General features: G+C 41.3%; 1 protein-coding gene across 1 annotated transcript in view; it reads right to left on the bottom strand.

Annotated features, from left to right (window-relative positions):
* LOC123377530 (sodium/hydrogen exchanger 2-like) overlaps positions 1-18,123 on the bottom strand; it is a 54,967-nt gene that overhangs the window by 19,339 nt on the left and 17,505 nt on the right. Inside the window, exons 5-7 of the mRNA XM_045030566.1 lie at positions 15,877-16,073; positions 8,748-8,837; positions 3,311-3,381 (exon numbers count right to left, since the gene is read on the bottom strand). Of these exons, the coding sequence (XP_044886501.1) occupies positions 3,311-3,381; positions 8,748-8,837; positions 15,877-16,073 (358 nt within the window). The remainder of the gene's footprint in view (positions 1-3,310; positions 3,382-8,747; positions 8,838-15,876; positions 16,074-18,123) is intronic.

Raw genomic sequence — 18,123 nt, 5'->3', positions numbered from 1 at the left:
CACTGTACTTTAAAGGTCTTTTCTTTACAAAAACAAGATTTACATGTAAATACAATTTACCTCATATTTAATTAAAATTTGGCATTTTGTTATGAAAATCTCAGTGGATGGTCCATTATTTTTCAATACCTCAACGTAACACAGCAGTCTTCAATCACTGTTTCAGCCAACATTGATCTTATGTTATTTACAAGAAAAACAAGGAAAAGCTACATTTTCAGATTCACAGCCCTTCATTGATCTAAACACAAGGATGACTTACAGCAGAAGCACTGGCCGGAAAGAGGAGAGTTGGAAAAGCAGAAGGAAGGAGGAGTAAATATAATTAAACCTTAAATGTAAAGAACAGCTGTAGGTTCAACAAATGGAACTGTACAGATTCCTAATATGAAGTGATAAAAGATAAGTGATAACAAACAGTGCTAATAATTAGGGCTGTCGATTAATGGCAGTTAACTCACGCAATTAACTCAAAAATATAAATCGCGATTAATTGCATTGTTAAACAACAGAACATCAATTGAAATTTATTCAATATTTTTGGATGTTTTTCTATATTTTCAAATATATTGATTTCTATTACAAGACAGAATACAAAGTATACAGTGCTCACTTTATATTATTATTTTTATTGCAAATATTTGTACTGTAAAAATGATAAACAAAAAATAGTATTTTTCAATTCAACTAATACAAGCACTGTAGTGTAATCTCTTTATTGTGAAAGTGCAACTTACAAATGTAGAATTATTTTTTTTGTTATATAACTGCACTCAAAAACAAAACTTTAGAGCCTACAAGTCCACTCAGTCCTATTTCTTGTTCAGCCAATCCCTAAGACAAACAAGTTTCTTTACATTTATGGGAGATACTGCTGCCTGCTTCTTATTTATAATGTCACCTGAAAGTGAGAATAAGTTTTCGCATGGCACTTTTGTTGCCAGTGTTGCAAGCTATTTACGTGCCAGATATACTAAATGTTTGTATGCCCCTTCATGCTTCGGCCACCATTCCAGAGGACATGCTTCCATGCTGATGATGCTTCTTAAAAAAATAATGCATTAATTAAATTTGTGACTGAACTCCTTGGGGGGAGAATTGTATGTCTCCAGTTCTGTTTTACGTGCATTCTGCCATATATTTCATGTTATAGCAGTCTCGGATGATGACCCAGTACATGTTCGTTTTAAGAACACTTTCACTGCAGATTTGACAAAACACAGAAGGTACCAATGTGAGATTTCGAAAAATAGCTACAGCACTCGACCCAAGCTTTAAGAATCTGAAGTGCCTTCAAAAATCTGAGAGGGACGAGGTGTGGAGAAATCTTCAGAAATCTTAAAAGAGCAACAGTCCAAAGCGGAAATTACAGAACCTGAACCACCAAAAAAAAAAATCTTCTTTCTTCTGGTGGCATCTGACTCAGATGATGAAAATGAACATGTGTCAGTCCACTCTGCTTTGGATCGCTATCTTGCAGAACACATCAGCAGCATGGACACATGTCCTCTGGAATGGTGACTGAAGCATGAAGGGTCGTCTGAATCTTTAGCGTATCTGACACTTAAATACCTTGAGACGCTGGTTACAACAGTGCCATGCACATGCCTGTTCTCACTTTTAGGTGACACTGTAAACAAGAATCGGGCAACATTATCTCCTGCAAACTGTAACCAAACTCATTTGTCTGAGCAATTGGCTGAAGTAGGACTGAGTGGTCTTGTAGGAGCTAAAGTTTTTTATTTTTGAATGCAGGTTTTTTTGTACATAATTCTACATTTGTAAGTTCAACTTTCATGATAAAGAGATTGCACTACAGTACCTGTATTGGGTGAATTGAAAAATACTATTTCTTCTGTTTTTTACAGCGCAAATATTTGTAATAAAAAATAAATATAAAGTGAGCACTGTACACTTTGTATTCTGTGTTGTAATTGAAATCAATACATTTGAAAATGTAGAAAATATCCAAAAATATTTAAATAAATTGTATTCTATTATTAACAGCGCAATTAATCATGCAATTAATCGTGATTGATTTTTTTTAAATGTGCGATTAATCAAGATTAATTTTTTTAATTGCTTGACAGCCCTACTAATAATACCACTGTATTTGTACCTCCTCATTAAAATACATATTTTTACATTTTATCACATCACTAGCGGTGATAAAATAGTATAGTAGTGACTCTGCTATGGTTAATTCTTTCATTTTGCACTTGAGTAGGTCAAATACTAGATCACCAAATGTGGATAGGGCATCCCATCTTTTCTGTCTTTACCTTTAGTTTTTATTTTTAAAGGAAATGCATGTTCCATTAAAACCAAAACTAAAACTCTTAAAAGGATGAAAAATAAGCTACAGTCTGTGTCCCCACATTCCCAGTAATCCATAAATTAGCAAAAAAGTGGCCAGGAAACACTCAGATATATATAAAGTTAAAATAAAGCAGGACAAAAATAATACAAATAGCCAAACCAAGAGATACTGAACACACTGGAAAGACATCAATATTCTAAGGTTGAGCTAATTCTAGGGAGGTAAACCCTGGTTCAGGAAGGTAGTTTAGTCTTTACTTTTGGTGCACACTAGTCCCTCTTTGTTATTTGGACCATTAAAACCAAAGTAAATGAGCAATATGATTTTTAGTGGCTTGTCCCAACTTTGTCCCACCAGGATATGAAAGAGCCCAAATGGTGACAGCCCTTTGGTAGTGTCCATGCTATATCAAACCAGCGCACCCTATCAGGAAGGCCTGGTTCCCTGAAAAGGAAGGTCTGTAGCTCCTGCCATGCAAACTCTTACACATGTGCTGAATGTTACACATGTGAGTAACCCCTTCAATGTATGTGTGTGTTTGCAGGATCAGAGCTCTAATCAGCACAACACAGGAATGTGCCAACAGACCAATCCTTGAAGCAACCAGTCTTATGTAGGGTGTTGACATGACACCTGGGACCTTCATTTACAACATCTCCATGCTTTTGTTTTGACTGAGGGGAAAGGTTTTGGGAAGAGAAGAAAGGAGTCCTCTGTCAGTGAAGTACCACCATGTATGACATCCAAATGGCGGGAGGACAGAAAGAGGAACATGGACAGTCTGTTCTGATTTGGTGCCCAGACAACCTGGTCCCACCTTTCGAGCTTAAGGAAAGAAAAGAAAAGCTGTCCCTCTTTGTTTGTGGCTGTCATCTGCTTTATGACACAGATGAATGAAGCTCAGCTATCCCCAGTGGAACCATATGGAAACAGAAACCAGACTCTTTTTTTTCAAACATGTACACAGTTGTATTTTTGGCAAATCCTTACTTGTCTTTCCAGTAATACTGTCCCCAGTGTCCAGATATATCTTCTATGCCAGCGAGCAAATGATCCAAGAACTAAACAGAAGAGAGGATTTTGGTATACACCAGTGTATTATTGCATATATGATGAACTCTGTTGGATAACATCAAAAGCCAGCAGACAAAATGCAGGACATTTTCAGCTAGGTGCAGTAAACAGTAAACAAGAACAGGAGCTGTCTGCATAATTCCCCATTCAATCATCCATGCTTATTCCTTGGTTCTAAAATGCAACGAGGCTTCTTTATTTCAGGTGTATAACCACTGAGGGACATGGATCTGTTTTTTATGAAACATGCAGGTTGGCCAATGCCTTGCATGCCCTGCATAGTGTGACTTGACAAACACTGGAAGCTCATACTAAATGTTTGGAGAGCAATGTGTTTCATGAGAAAGATATATTTTGTGCATAGGTGCTGACTACATAGGGCTGGAGCTTCTCCTGGAATAATAAATACCCCCATGCTACTCAATAAAATCAATGCCTACATTGCATCTTAAAAACAAGCAGCTTATTTCTATGTTAAAAATTCTGAACAGGGAAATTTTCAACCTTAAAAAGTCTCCTGAATTTCCCAAATTGCCTCCCCAGCTGTTGTCACCAGAACAACCCGCAGCAGACTCTGCTATGCCACTGTACATTACCCACATCATACAATTGTTCCTGTGCAGCTTCAACCAGCTCTAATTAGAGAAATCTCCTTTTGCACACAGAGATATACTTAGCTTTCAGCAAGTAGGTGTTAATCATGTGACAGTGCTCGCTAAACCAGCCTCCTCCATTCTTTGACTTCCCCTGAGGCTACACACAGCAACCTAACATGGCTTCAGATGTGTTAGACTGCACCTCACTGGGGCTTCTCAGGGCAGGTCTACACTACGGGCCTAAGTCGACCTAAGTTACGCAATTCCAGCTACATGACTAACATAGCTCAATGGTGGGTAAACCTGCAGCATGTGGGCCGCATGCGGCCCATCGGGGTAATCCGATTGCGGACCATGAGACATTTTGCTGATGTTGACCACCCGCAGGTACCGCCCCCCCGCAGCTCCCAGTGGCTGCGGTTCTCTGTTCCCAGCCAATGAGAGCTGCGGGAAGTGGCAGCCCACAAGTCCCTGGGGACCGCCGCTTACCGCTGCTCCCATTGACCAGGAATGGCGAATCATAGCCACTGGGAGCTGCAGGGGGCCATGCCTGTGGACAGTCAACATTAGCAAAATGTCTCGCGGCCTGCAATCAGATTACCCTGATGGGCTGCATGCGGCCTGCACGTTGCCCACCACTGACATAGCTGGAGTCGCGGGTTGCCCACCACTGACATAGCTGGAGAAACTCTCCCGTCGACTTACCTTATATTGTCTCGTTCAGGTGGAGTACCAGAGTTGACAGGAGAGCGATCAGCAGTCAATTTAGCAGGTCTTCACTAGACCCGCTAAATCGACCACCGGTGGATCAATCACCATGCTTCAATCCCCTGGTAATTCTAGACAAACCCTGTCACATTAAACTAACTCGAGTGAGCTAACACAACTGAAAAGCACATTTTTTTTGCCCATCAAACCAGAACCTTTAAAAGGTGGTTTGGGAGGAGGAGTCCATGACATTTGATGCCACAGAAGTTTTCCTTCTCATTTCTCTCCTATTACATTTATAGGGCTTCATTTTTTCCTTTAGCTAGTGATAATAAATGCTAATGAGACAATACTTGGTCTCCCAGGCTGAGTTTAGTTTGAGTAACAAATACCCTACCCTTACCCACCACCCCCGGCTTTTTGGCTAAGTAAGTGAAAGAGGTGAATCATATACCCATTAAATCTTAAGGGATGTCGACAAATACTACATCTCTGTCCCGTCTTTACACTTTCTGCCTTCATATCAGCAAGGATCAGAAGCCAGAATCACTGACAGGAAGGTATTAATTATTAATTATTATTATTTGTACAGCACCAGCAGGATGGTGCTGACAGGCAACTGATCCCCAGTGTAGGGTGGCTACCAGACATTCTGTACATTGGCTGGAAAGGTGTTGGGAGGGGAGGAGCGGCCAGACTGTCAAGAGGGAGAGGCAGTTCTTACTCAAAATGTGCTGGCCTGTGGGGAGTTAGAACTAGGGGGAGCTGGCAGCTAGGAAACAGCAAGAAATAGGGATTGGTGGGGCAGGAAAAGTGGAGGTAGGGGAGAGCATGCTGCAGAATGAAGGGTGAACAACCCGCAGGGGAAGCTTTAAGTGAAAAAGGTGAACAATGGGAAGATGTCAGGGCAGCCAGGCTAAGCCAGCAAGGCAAGAGTAGGGAGCTCTCCGTTTGTGACTGTGCATCACCATCACTGATGGGGTGACGTTCACGCTAAGCCACTGTCACAGAGAGGTCACTGATCCACCAAGGCAGCAGATCGGCACATCTATTCATATTTATGCGTATCCATTTCCATTCTTGCATAGGCAAAAGTTCAGGCTGTCTTAGGACTGCAGAATTAGGCCCACTCGTTGTAATACTAACACCGCAAATATTTAGTTTAAAAAATCCTAAATTGTGTCTTTCAGTCAAAATGGTAAAAAGGGATCCCAGACGGAGCATTACAATTATCCCCTCTGAAGAAATCAATTAAAGGAAGAAAGCTTCCTCTGGGTTCCTGAGTGCCTGCTTTCTAGCTACCTGTATTGTTACCATGTCTACTTAATTAGTACATAGCTGTTTTCAGCTCACATTACCCAATAAACACATCTTTAGAGATGATTTACCATTCATGCTCTAACAAAAGAAGGAAGTGGTTCTTGTTTGCTATAGGAAAAGCCTCTTCAGCCTATTGCACTGTTCCATTAACCTTAGACAAAGCCCCATAATACATACTAATTGGGAGAACGCCAAGCCTGTTTCCTACAAGTGCTTTCAGAGCAAACACCTGTGTTTTCATTTTATTTGTTGTTGTTGTCAAAAAGAGAAAAGAAATATTCCTTAGGAATTAGTATTCAGGTAAAAATGATTTGCCTTCAAAAAATTCTATTCATAACTAATACTTTACCTTTGACAAAATGCTTCAAGGACACTGCCTAGTAAAAAAATCCCACTGCCACGATACCAACACTTCAGCTGTCCAGAGAAAAAACAAAGCCTCTCCAGTTTGTTTCATGGGCAAGTTTGGCAGAATTTTCTGTACTTTCACTAGCTGTTTTCCTTGCATACCAGTTCCCCTATTTGTTTGATTTTTGTTTGTAATGCCATCGGTATTGGCAGTGAGACTCAGAAACAGGGGTATTACCTGGAATTACTACCGACTCAGGTTTTTAAACTGACTAGATTCCAAATGATGTTTAAACATCCTATTTGCTGTGATATCTAAGACACAGGGCGCTAGATTCTGGCCCACACTGCAATCCCTCTGGCTGCTGCAGTGGTACAAAGGTACTCTAACCTATGCTAAACGGGCAGCTGAGCAGTCCCTTGGCAAGCTGGAATCCTCTGTCTGCGTAGCTGGTGTAGCCAGCTCTACACCACCCATACCTGGCCCCTTAGCGTGAGGGCATATCAGAGGTGGAAGGGAGCTTGTCCAAGCAATGCTGCATTCCAGCAATCCCCAGCTGGCATAACAACCCCATGGGAATTTAGACCAGCCCTGAGCTTGGGCCAAGTGTAAAGCCACCATAGTCTGCCCCCAATTCCCTACAGCTGCTCTGAGCTGCAATTTGTCATAGCTGAGGATGTCGCCCATTTTGTCCTAGAGGAATAGATAAAGGAACTGGCCTGGGAGTGTACACATATGGGGTCTACTGAGGACTCTGTCACTGATCTGCTGCATGACTATGGGCTAGTCACTTAGCCTCACTGTGCCTGTTTCTCTCGTGTGTAGCTGTTTAAAGGTGACCTCAGGTAGGGTATGTTTGTAGCTGTAGTGCTTTCACCTCTCCCCTTCTAGAAACTGTTAATATTATACCAAATCAACTCTACCAATGCTGAAACACACTAAATAAAGTTTTCTAATTACATGAAGGCTCATAGAAATGGCTGATCATAGAATATTAGGGTTGGAAGGGACCTCAGGAGATCTAGTCCAACCCTGTGCTCAAAGCAGGACCAATCCCCAACTATTTTATTTTGCCCCAGATCCCTAAGTGGCCCCCTCAAGGATTGACCTCACAACCCTGGCTTTAGCAGGCCAATGCTCCAACCACTGAGCTATCCCTCTCCCCCAATATTTAACCTCAAATAGGAAGTGAGCCAAGTCCACCAAATTAAATTAGTTTAGAACTCTGTACCACTGTGTTAGGGAAACAATGTATGTTTGGTTTTTTGAGTGTGATAATCCCTTGCAATTTGAAGCTACAAATTAACATCCAATTAAATTTTCCACTTCCTCAGGGCCCAGTCTTGCTCTGGGGCTCACATGACAACTCTTTGCAGGCTATTTGTGCAGCACTTGGGCACATAAGCAGGGTAGCAAATAGCTTGGTAGCTGTTCTGCATAAACCAGGTAAAGGGATTTCTCAGCCTCTGCCCACCCTATGTTTGCAAAGCCTGCAACGTGGGCATTTCCAATGTATATGTTTGGGTGAGTGGGTGGTATCTGTGCTTATGTGGGCTAAAGCCAACTTACATGGACATGGAAAACTACTACACAGCAGCCCTTCTTTGTGTCAGGAGCATCTTCATCCCAAGTAAAGGATTAATTGCTCTTACTTCTGTAGCATGAATCAAATGAGAGTCTTTGGAGCAGGCTGCTGCTGAGGGACCGAAGCTGAGAGATGTAATTGCCGTGTATATGAATATATCCAAATACATTACCACTAGACTTGCTATCATGTCCCAGCCAGCCCCCGCAACTCAGAGCTCTGCCCACGTTTGGGGCTGTGTTTTCCTTTGGTGTCAGCTCTTTTCTTTTGGAGGGTGTCCTTCTAGCATTTGGTGATTATTAGTGGCCAACCAGAACCCCCACAGAAACACAAAAAACAGAACTACAGCTAAGCCTATATGCTAACTTCTTACCACTAGGGCCAGAGCTGGGGATAGTGCCTGGTGCACAGGGCACCAATGCTGGATCATTCCCCCAGCTAGGAAAGCCCATCCCCCCGTTGCCTCCTTGATCCCTTCCAGACAGGCAGAAAGGAGGGGGTTAGGTTAGACTGTAAACTCTTTGGGGCAGATACAGTACCTAGCACAATGGCACCCTGATCAGGTCCCTGTGTGCTACTGTAATAAGAATAGCAGAGCTTACTACCTTCGTATGACCCTGAGCCTGAAAAGGAATCTGCATTCAGAAAGCCCCACTGAACTAAATAGGCCTCTGCAAGGACTTAAGGGTCTTCACAGGCAAATTGCTTGGCAGGATCCGGCCTATTAGCAAAGCAAATTGAAATGCTGTAATCACACCCACCCTTTGGCTAGGCATAAAGAGCTGAGCCACTTACCCGGATGTGAATCTGTTCCCCCACCGTGGGCGCACTTTCTCTTTTCCTCTTCACATCTAATAAGTCAACGAGAGGACGGATGGTCATTCCCTGCACATAATGACACACACACAAATAAGGGTCTCTTTACAACACAGCAACTTTTCAAAGGACCAGCATGTTTTCTAGTTACGTATCTTTTAGCCTGTGCTGAAAATTTGCTGTTGAACAGCATCACCAACGTCAACACAAAATTAGCATAGCAACCCAGTTCTTGATGCTGAATCCTCACTTGTTTCCAATGAGAAGAGTTCTTTGGGCCAGTCTCTCTCCTCAGCTTTTTTGCTCTTTTTAATATGTGAAGCCATTGTCTGTGAAAAACTCTGTACCTGTTTGCAACCCAAAAAACTTTATTTTCCCACAAGCAAGTGATGTTAACAATTCCAGTCCTCTCACACATTCACAGATTTTCAGGCTAAAGGGACTTGCATTACCTCTTGCATTATACAGGTCACAGAACTTCACCCAGTAATTTCTGCCTCAAGTCTACGAAAACTGCACAATTAATTGATTTTTTCAGTTTGGTGGCCAAACTGAAAAAATCTGGAAAAAAATAAAACATTTAGAGTCTAATTGAAACTGATTTTTTTTATTTTTTTCTCATGTAAGGATTTTTTTTTAAACCATTTCAGTACAAAAAATATTTTGTTAAAAAAATGTTTTTCATTCTACTGTGTTACATTTTCAAGTGGGTTTTTTTTTTACCCTTTGCAAAAAAAATCAAACAAATCTAGCTAAATTTAGAAAGAAAATGTCATTTCCAAATGAAAAGTCAAAGCATGATATTTCAAAAATGTCAAAACAGATCATTGTGATTTAAAAAAAAACCCACACATTTTTTCATTTTTCATTCAGTCAAAACTATTTGCCAAATTCAACCTGAATCCATTAAACAGTTTTGGTCACCCTGAAACTTCCTGTTTCAGTGAATAAAGTATTCCAATGACAAATTTCACCCAGCTGTAAAGCCTGTAACTTCTGCTTGAGCGCTAGCATGTCTTGTAGAAAGAGGTCTAGTTGAAATGTAAACATGTTAACTGATGACAGTTCTGAGCACCTTGCAGAAGTCTTACTGTCAGCGTCTGTGATTTATCTGTGACTCTGGTGAGGGATGGGGAAAAAAGTTTAAAAAAATCTTTCCATGGAACTCATGAATGAGAAATTCTGAAGTTCTACTGTGATTACAATCCATTATATCTTTTAAGTTTGCCACTTTAAGAAATTACTTTCCTATGTTAGGCCTGCAGCAAAAATGATACAGTAGCTGATGCTCATGACTCTCTTGAATGTCACAAGAGTTGGCACGGAGGACAGCTTTAATTGCAAGAACAATTAATGTGTCATTTTAACCACTAATGTCAATACAGAATTCATCAACATTCAGTGTAAATAATATAAATCTTACAAATTTAGAAATAACACATATTGCAAATTAAGCAGCGCCTATGTAATTTGGCCTCTTGTCTTTTGCTGGATAATCAGCTGGGTTTGTTTTCATTTTAAACTGACAGTACTGAGTTCTGTGACCATGACTCCCAACACACAAAGAGATTTCTATGGCTCTGATCCTGAGTGTTGTTTTATATGAGCAGGCCCCTGTGCTTGTGCAGAGCCCCATTGACTTCAACAGAGTTCTGATGGGGGGATGGGGCGGGGGTAGACTCCTGCAGCCACATGGATAAACTTGCTGGATCGTGGCCTTAGTACTGATTGATGGCTGTATATAACCTGTGTGAAATGTATTACTGGTGTCAATCCAGTTGCTAATGGATGTGTCCACATCACACAAAAACCCCAAAACAAAACCCTTCACAATTAAACAGTTTCTTCTTGGCAATTTCACCGGGGAGGTCATGGTCTGACTAGGCAGAGAGAGTGAACTATAAATGGAGAACATGGCATTTAGTTTTTAAAGACACAGAGAAAAAAACAATGAAACTCCTTTGTTGCATTCAAGACAAACCAAAGGCTTTTTTGAGGACTTTATGGTGCAAGTGGCATACATCAGGCCAGTCTGGGAGCACTGAGCATCTGTCAATTGCCCCCAAAATTTCACAAAATTACCGATCACTCCTGCTGTGTAAATTCAGGAATGATGAAGATACTCTTGCCACAGGTTCAGATAGACCAAAATAGACATTGTGACTGGGTTATATACTGCATGGATATAGCCAGGCATGGCCACACCTAACTGCTTACAGATCATGTTTTAGGTCTAGTAAAGGCATTGCCAAATAATCCACTGGGGCCTTCCAAGAGAAAGAAGCAATTTGTGCTCCTCCAAGATTCCTTGCACATCCCTTTACCCCTCTGCACCAGTATCAAGGCCAACTACACTATGCCCTGAAGTTTTTACTCAGTCTTTACTCACACAAAAGCTCTCCTTGAGGTCAGGATTTGCAGCATTGTTAATACAAGCTGCTGATGTACATCAATAAAGAAAAAGCTTTAAAAACAACAGTGCCATGAATGTTATTTTTTTAAATCATTTATTTCTTCCCCCTTCCATCCAAGGTGAAATGCATTATGAAGAATGCTGGGACACTGAAGTAATCATTCCAGTCCCAGCTCTGCATCCACAGATGTAACTGGAAACACTGCTGTTGACTTCAGAAGGTGTGGGATCAATTTACACTCGATGGTTTTTAAAAGGTTTTCTTTAATATCTGATCTATCATTTTTATATTTTTTTCTACATTGGGGCATGTCGAGGTTGTTGTTTCTTTAAGCAAGTTTTAATGTTTCTGATTCTTTTAGCTGTCGCTACTACATGATGCCACAGGTACCCAGAATTTGAATCAAGCTAGTCTTCATGAATATTAAGTGTCTGCTGAATGACTCAAGGTCAAAGGGTCATTCTATTGACACATACCCACAGGGGAGTCCCACCCTTTCGCATGGAGATGACATCACCATTTGAGCTCTGAGATTACACAAAAGCCCTTCCACCATCCTGAGAATTATTTTACGAAGCTTCTGCGGAATGGAACCGCTGCCTTAGAGCAATCTTTGTCAGGGAATCAGAGTCTCTCTGCAGGAGCGGTCCTGCCAAGTGACCGGATCTTTTCAATTTCTGACCCACATTTGCATCTTAAAACCTGTCAACCTGAACCCAACTCCCCTTTTCCCACCCCCTGGCCTCCGCTCACTCCATTCAGTCTGCCAGATAGGATTGAAAATTATGCTCCACAATAGAGATCCAGCTGCCTGTCTGACTCAGCTCCAGGCCCAGTCACATGGCCATATCAAGATCATTACTGGTTTTGCCCAATTGATCTTTTCAAATATGAGGAGGCACGGAAGCTATGCTGTGTGGGGTCAATTGTAAAACACACCAGTGTGAATCTTCACCTCGTATGCAGCCTGAGCATGAGCAGTGTGCTGGAGAGTTCAGCGGGGTCCATGTGGAAGAAATTCTCTCCCACCGGGTGTAGATCAGCAGTGAAGCCACTCTGCATCTCTAAATGTGGCTTCAGAAGCCTCAACAGCTGCTTCAAACCTTCTATAGGGTGGGGAATGGGTGGAGGGAGGAGGGCAGGCATTGGATTGGTGAATCTGTATGGAACTTGTGCACACAGGTGCAAGAAGTCCCCATGGAGCTGTACTAAATGGTGCCACCTCTTTCACTGACCTTCTGAATCTTGCCCCATATAGATACATGCAGAAAAACTGTCCTGGGATCTATTGTGCTGCTTTGCTCATCCAACTCTGCCAATAGAATGGGGGAAGGTGGGAAGATAAGGCTATGTTCATTCCAGGAAGCAAGAGTATCAGCATCATGTGCTTCCCACAAGCAGTTATGCAGAAAAAAGGCCCTGAACCTAACCCTGTACTTTTAAAAACAGGACAGTTTTGGGAGTTCCTTGACCAGATAATCCCAAATTTGCACCACAAACTCACCTTGGGCCCTGACCTGACATACCAGTTTTCAAGATGAACTAACTGTGCAAGTGCATTTTAGGGAGGTATGAAATCTGGGCTTTAACCAGGAACCTTGCTGCAACTATGGAGTCACTGCTGCTGCAGCTTGATGACAACACAGGGTGCAGGGCAACAGAGAATCGGGGCCAAAATCTTTAGCAAACTAAAAGTGTCTAGGAATATTTTAACCACTAGATGGCACTTGAATGCCAAGAGATGTTCTCAATGTGCATTTTTCCTTAAAGGGAAGCACACAAGTTATAAATGGACCCTACAATCAAAGTGGGTCTTAATAACCTTCAGTATTAGCATACACTAAAATGATGGGAAATCTTTGACCTTCATTTACATATACAAACGGGGAATTAGAAATCATTTTAAACTAAAAGTGGGACATTGTAAACAAGAGAGAACAACATATAGTAAAACAGAAACATATAAGCAAGTAATTTCATATAGATTGAATTCAGAGTGGTAGCCGTGTTAGTCTGTATCAGCAAAAACAACAAGAAGTCCTTGTGGCACCTTAGAGACTAATAAATGTGTTAGTCTCTAAGGTGTCACAAGGACTCATCATTATTTTTGCATATAGATAGAAGTATTTTGAAACTAACGTTTTAAAAAAGATTGCCATTAGAATCTCAATGTCAAATTAGATCATTTAACAGAATAGGTGCTGGAACTTGGGATGTGGGGAGTGCTGCCACACCCCCTGGCTTGAAGTGGATTTCATTATATGCAGGCTTTACAGTTTGATTCAATGGCTCTCAGTACTCCCACTATACAAATTCCTCCAGCACCCCTGTTTAATAGAAGGGCCATTTAATTACTCTTAAAATTCAAGGGACCTTATCCCCATTCTCTTGCAGTCTATAATGAAACTTCCATTGATTTAAAGAGGTAGAGCACTGCCTGGATACAAAATTTGTATCCACATCCGATCCGCAATCCATAAACATGGTCTACGGATATCCACATCCACATCATAAAGGGGATATCCACAGAGTTGCAGAGCTCTAGATATAAAATTTGGATCTGCACCCATCCGCGATCCACAAACCTGGTCCATGAATGCGGATATTCACAGATATAAAGCAGATATCCACAGATTTGCAGGAACAGGAGCAGGACTAACTTCAGTGCATGACAACTAGTGGCGGATTCTCTAATTTACCTCACTTTAAATAAACATGGAAATAAATTATGAACCTTAATCAGAAGCATCTATGAAACATTACATCATTTGTGAGATAGAGATTGTGCAATTAGCTCACTGGATTCTTCTTCATAATTCCATTTCTGATCATTACAAAATATCTAGATAAAGTCAGAATGCTTCCAAACTCAGTTTCTATCTTTTTATCTTACTAGCAAGCTAATATATTTGAGCCACCTTGGGCTGTAAGACAAGAGCATTTGGCTAACATACGTGGTATCATCTTATTTGTCATATTATTCTTGAGGAATAATAAACTCCTTAAAAATCCACTCTTTCCATGAACTGGACAGAAATGAACCATTATTTTGATTGTTTATGATTTTTGTTACTTATATAACTAGCCACACACCCCGATCTTTTTTTTCAATGCTAGACAATATGGCAATTTAAAGCTATCACAAGGGCAGGGCCTTCTTTCAATGAAACATCATAAAGTGCTAACACCTGCCTTTTGTATGTATGTGAAGCTATCTCTGACATATATACTAACCCCCAAGATTTTCCAGTGACTAGTGATTTTGATTGCCCCAGTTGTCATGTGCATCATAAAGAGACCTGATTTTCAGAAGGTACTGAGCCTCTCAAAATCGGTACCACACACTCAAAATCAGGCCCCTTTAAGTTGTCTCATTCCAAAAACTGAGATGTTCAAAATCACTAGTGGGTATTCACCCACGAAAGCTCATGCTGCAAAACGTCTGTTAGTCTATAAGGTGCCACAGGATTCTTTGCTGCTTTTACAGATCCAGACTAACACGGCTACCCCTCTGATACTTGACAAAATCACTAGTTACTTTTTAAAATCTTGCCCTTAGTGTTAAGTGGGTTTAGAATGCTTCCATTTCTTTGCTCTCTCCCCTGGTGTAGTGAGAATTGACCTTGTCTGGAGGAGTGTTTAACTAAAGTTCCATCTTACTACAAAATCCAAATATGCCTCTCACAGGACAGCATTGGCCTTTTAAGAGGGAAAAGGCTGGTGCACCTGTGATGGTCAGCTGATGCTCAGAGGGCTTAGGAGAGGGCACCTGGGCCCTAGAGCAGGGGAATCTGGATGAGTCAGGGCAGAAAGAGCAGATGTGGGGCTTTTGCTGCCTCAGAGAATGAATGCAGAGAGCAGAAAGCTCTGCAGGCACTCCATGAGAATAGGGAAACAGGCCACTAGCTGGGGAATGGGAGAAAGAGCCACTGGAGTAAGAGGAAGCACTGGGGAGTGCCCCTGTGGCCTCTGTCCTGTACAACAAGCAGGGAACTGGGAACAGGGCCGGCTCCAGGGGTTTTGCCACCCCGAGCAGCCAAAAAAAAAAAGCCGCGATCGTGATCTGCGGCAATTCAGCGGGAGGTCCTTCGCTCTGAGCCGGAGCGAGGGACCCTCCGCCGAAACTGAGGTAAAAGCTTCTGCAGGGTCATCCCATGCCAGGAGGGGGTGCTCTGAGATGGCAGCCCTGTGACAATACCCAACATAACACCTGTTTTTCTCCTTAATCGGGTATCAAATCCTAGAGTGTATTTTACTTTGGTGCTCGTTCTGCTCCTGGTAAAATACCTAAGGGCCTTGCTTTAAAGGGATATCTACATTAGCTTTTTTCCTACTAACCTTTTCACCTTTATTACCCCTGGTAGAGCTACACCAGTGCAAAGATGGGGTTTGTCAACATGGAAAAGACTCACGTAGACAAGGCCTAACAGTGTTACTCAGCAACTGTTGTCAACCACACAAATTTAAGACACATTCTCCCAACTCCTGCCTCGTTCAATAAGAATTCTAACCTCTGTACACCCGATACAAGAAAAGGTCTGATAGCTTTATGTTCAGTTCTTTTGTCCAATTAGAGTCCACACTAAATCTAAAGAGTGTCAGCATCAGCCATGTATCTGAAACAAAAACACTGTCATGCACTACGTAATAATTGGACTGATATAGGCATTCTACCATATTGATAGTATTCTTACCTGTACAAAGACAGTGAAGAGAATAAGTACAGTTGTGGCAGCAATGAAGAGCTTCTTTCTAGGGAAGTCAGGGAGCAAGAAAACCAGAGAGAAACAGATGGCACCTCTAAGACCCCCATATGCTATAATAAACTGATCCTTGCTGGTAACAGTGTTCACATGTAATCTGTTCACGAAGAAAGTCAATACAAGAACCCCTATTAAAGGAGGAAAGAAGATGGGAAATTAGCAAACAAGAAGAGAACTTACACAGCATTAAAATAAGTGGCTATTACACTGTGAACAAATTACACATCAGTAGGAATAGGGCAGGGAAGAATTTGGTAATATACTACACTCCTCCACTGGCCAGATCCACTGGGTTTCCATCTGTCTGGTACTAGCCCCAGAATAGCTAAGAATCCAGACCCAGTTACGTCTGACTTGGAGGAGACAGGAAACAGTGTTGAATGGCCACAGTTGGTAGGTCTTGTAAGACCTATAAGACGTTAGACTGATCTTTTGGTAATATCCCATGTTGGATACTATCAACTTTGTGTGCCATCAAGATCTAGTCTTGAAACTGGGGTTCCTTTTAGAACAAGAATGAGGTTTGACCCAGAGTTTTAGTTTATGTACATAGCCATCACTGAGGTGTTCCTAAAATATACAAGTTAGAGCCACGTATTAGTGAATAAGTGCTAAGTATTAACTGAGTAGTAAATAAAACTATTATAATACAATACAGTGTATTAACATATTTGTTTTGATGGCGGTTTAAAAAAATATTTTAAAAGTCACTCTTTGTTTCATATTAACAGAAATGCACAGGTCCAAGAATTCATATTCATTAGTATAATAATATGGGAACTGACCCTGGGAATTGACTTAAACAGTAGTTGATTCATTCTAATTGGTAATTAATGATTGGATTTTCTGGGTGATAAATACTCTCCCAAGGGCAAACTGGCAATTTGGTTTATTTTAATAATTTAGTTACAGGTTACCTTTTGAACTGCATTTGGTTTTAAGCAACTGCCAGGGTACACAAAATATTTTTTGTTTTGTAATTGCATTAAACTTGTGTATTTGGCAGTCTCTAATTCATAGAGAGTAATACTGTGTGAACTTTAAGTTTATGAAAGGTGCCCCAGCAAGTGATGCAATTGATAATCATTTGCAATTAAACAGAAGCAAAAAGTTGCAGTAGGTCACACTGTGGGTCTGTTAATCTGACAATATCCCTGTTACAGAAACTGAGAAAGAAACATGTATGTGGCTCTAAACTTCTAGGGCCTGATTCTGACCTTATTAACACCTGTGTAAATCAGGCCTTACTCCATTTACACCAATGAAACCTGTACAGATGAGATCAGAATCAGGCCATTAAACTCTGAAACAGTGACTATAATTAAGCAATAACAACAGGGACCCTGGACATTTCATTTCTTGAAGATTAATCTTTAAGATTAATGGCTAGTTTGAGAATTGATGACATAAGAGGGTCATGAATTATCTCCCCTGCCCCCTCACATCACTACAGCTTTTTATTTTTTAATGTTTTAAAGACATCATCCACCTCATTTGTTGGGAAATAAACTTTAAAAACAACACTATACAAACACCTCCCCACACACTTCTGGTAACTAGGGCCTGGTCTACACTGGGGGGGGGGGGTGTCGAACTAAGGTACGCAAGTTCAGCTACACGAATAGCATAGTCCGCGACTCCCCCATCGACTCCGCCACCGCCGTTCGCGGTGGTGGAGTTCCAGAGTCGATGGGAGCGCGTTCAGAGTTCGACATATCGCGTCTAGATGAGATGCGATATGTCGAACTCCGAGAAGTCGAACGCTACCCGCCGACCCGGGTGGGTAGTGTAGATGTACCCTAGGAATAACCAATTTCTATCATACAGAGGAACAATTTGGAGAAGACAAGAAATCTTGGAATATTCAATGATAGAGAACATAATTAACGGGAACTGTGGCAATGATGTATTCCCAGCTCCAGGAGCGCCCGGGAATTAAGGCCAAGAGGAGCAGATGATGACAAGAACTCCAGTTTTCATTTTCAACATTCTATCTAACTGACAATAACACTTTTAGTTTGAAAAAATACTACATAGAAATGTATTTCACAACTAGACCTGAGCCAAACACAGCCAGTAATTCACACTCAAATTAATTTCAAGTGCCATCTTTAAGTAGGAGTGGTTAGTAATGAATACATTTTCCATCCATATAGTCATATGGTTGAAGTTGTAGAG

This window comes from Mauremys mutica, chromosome 9 (assembly GCF_020497125.1).
Source record: "Mauremys mutica isolate MM-2020 ecotype Southern chromosome 9, ASM2049712v1, whole genome shotgun sequence".
Taxonomy (NCBI): Eukaryota; Metazoa; Chordata; order Testudines; family Geoemydidae; genus Mauremys; species Mauremys mutica.
This window is presented reverse-complemented; position numbering and strand designations above follow the sequence as displayed.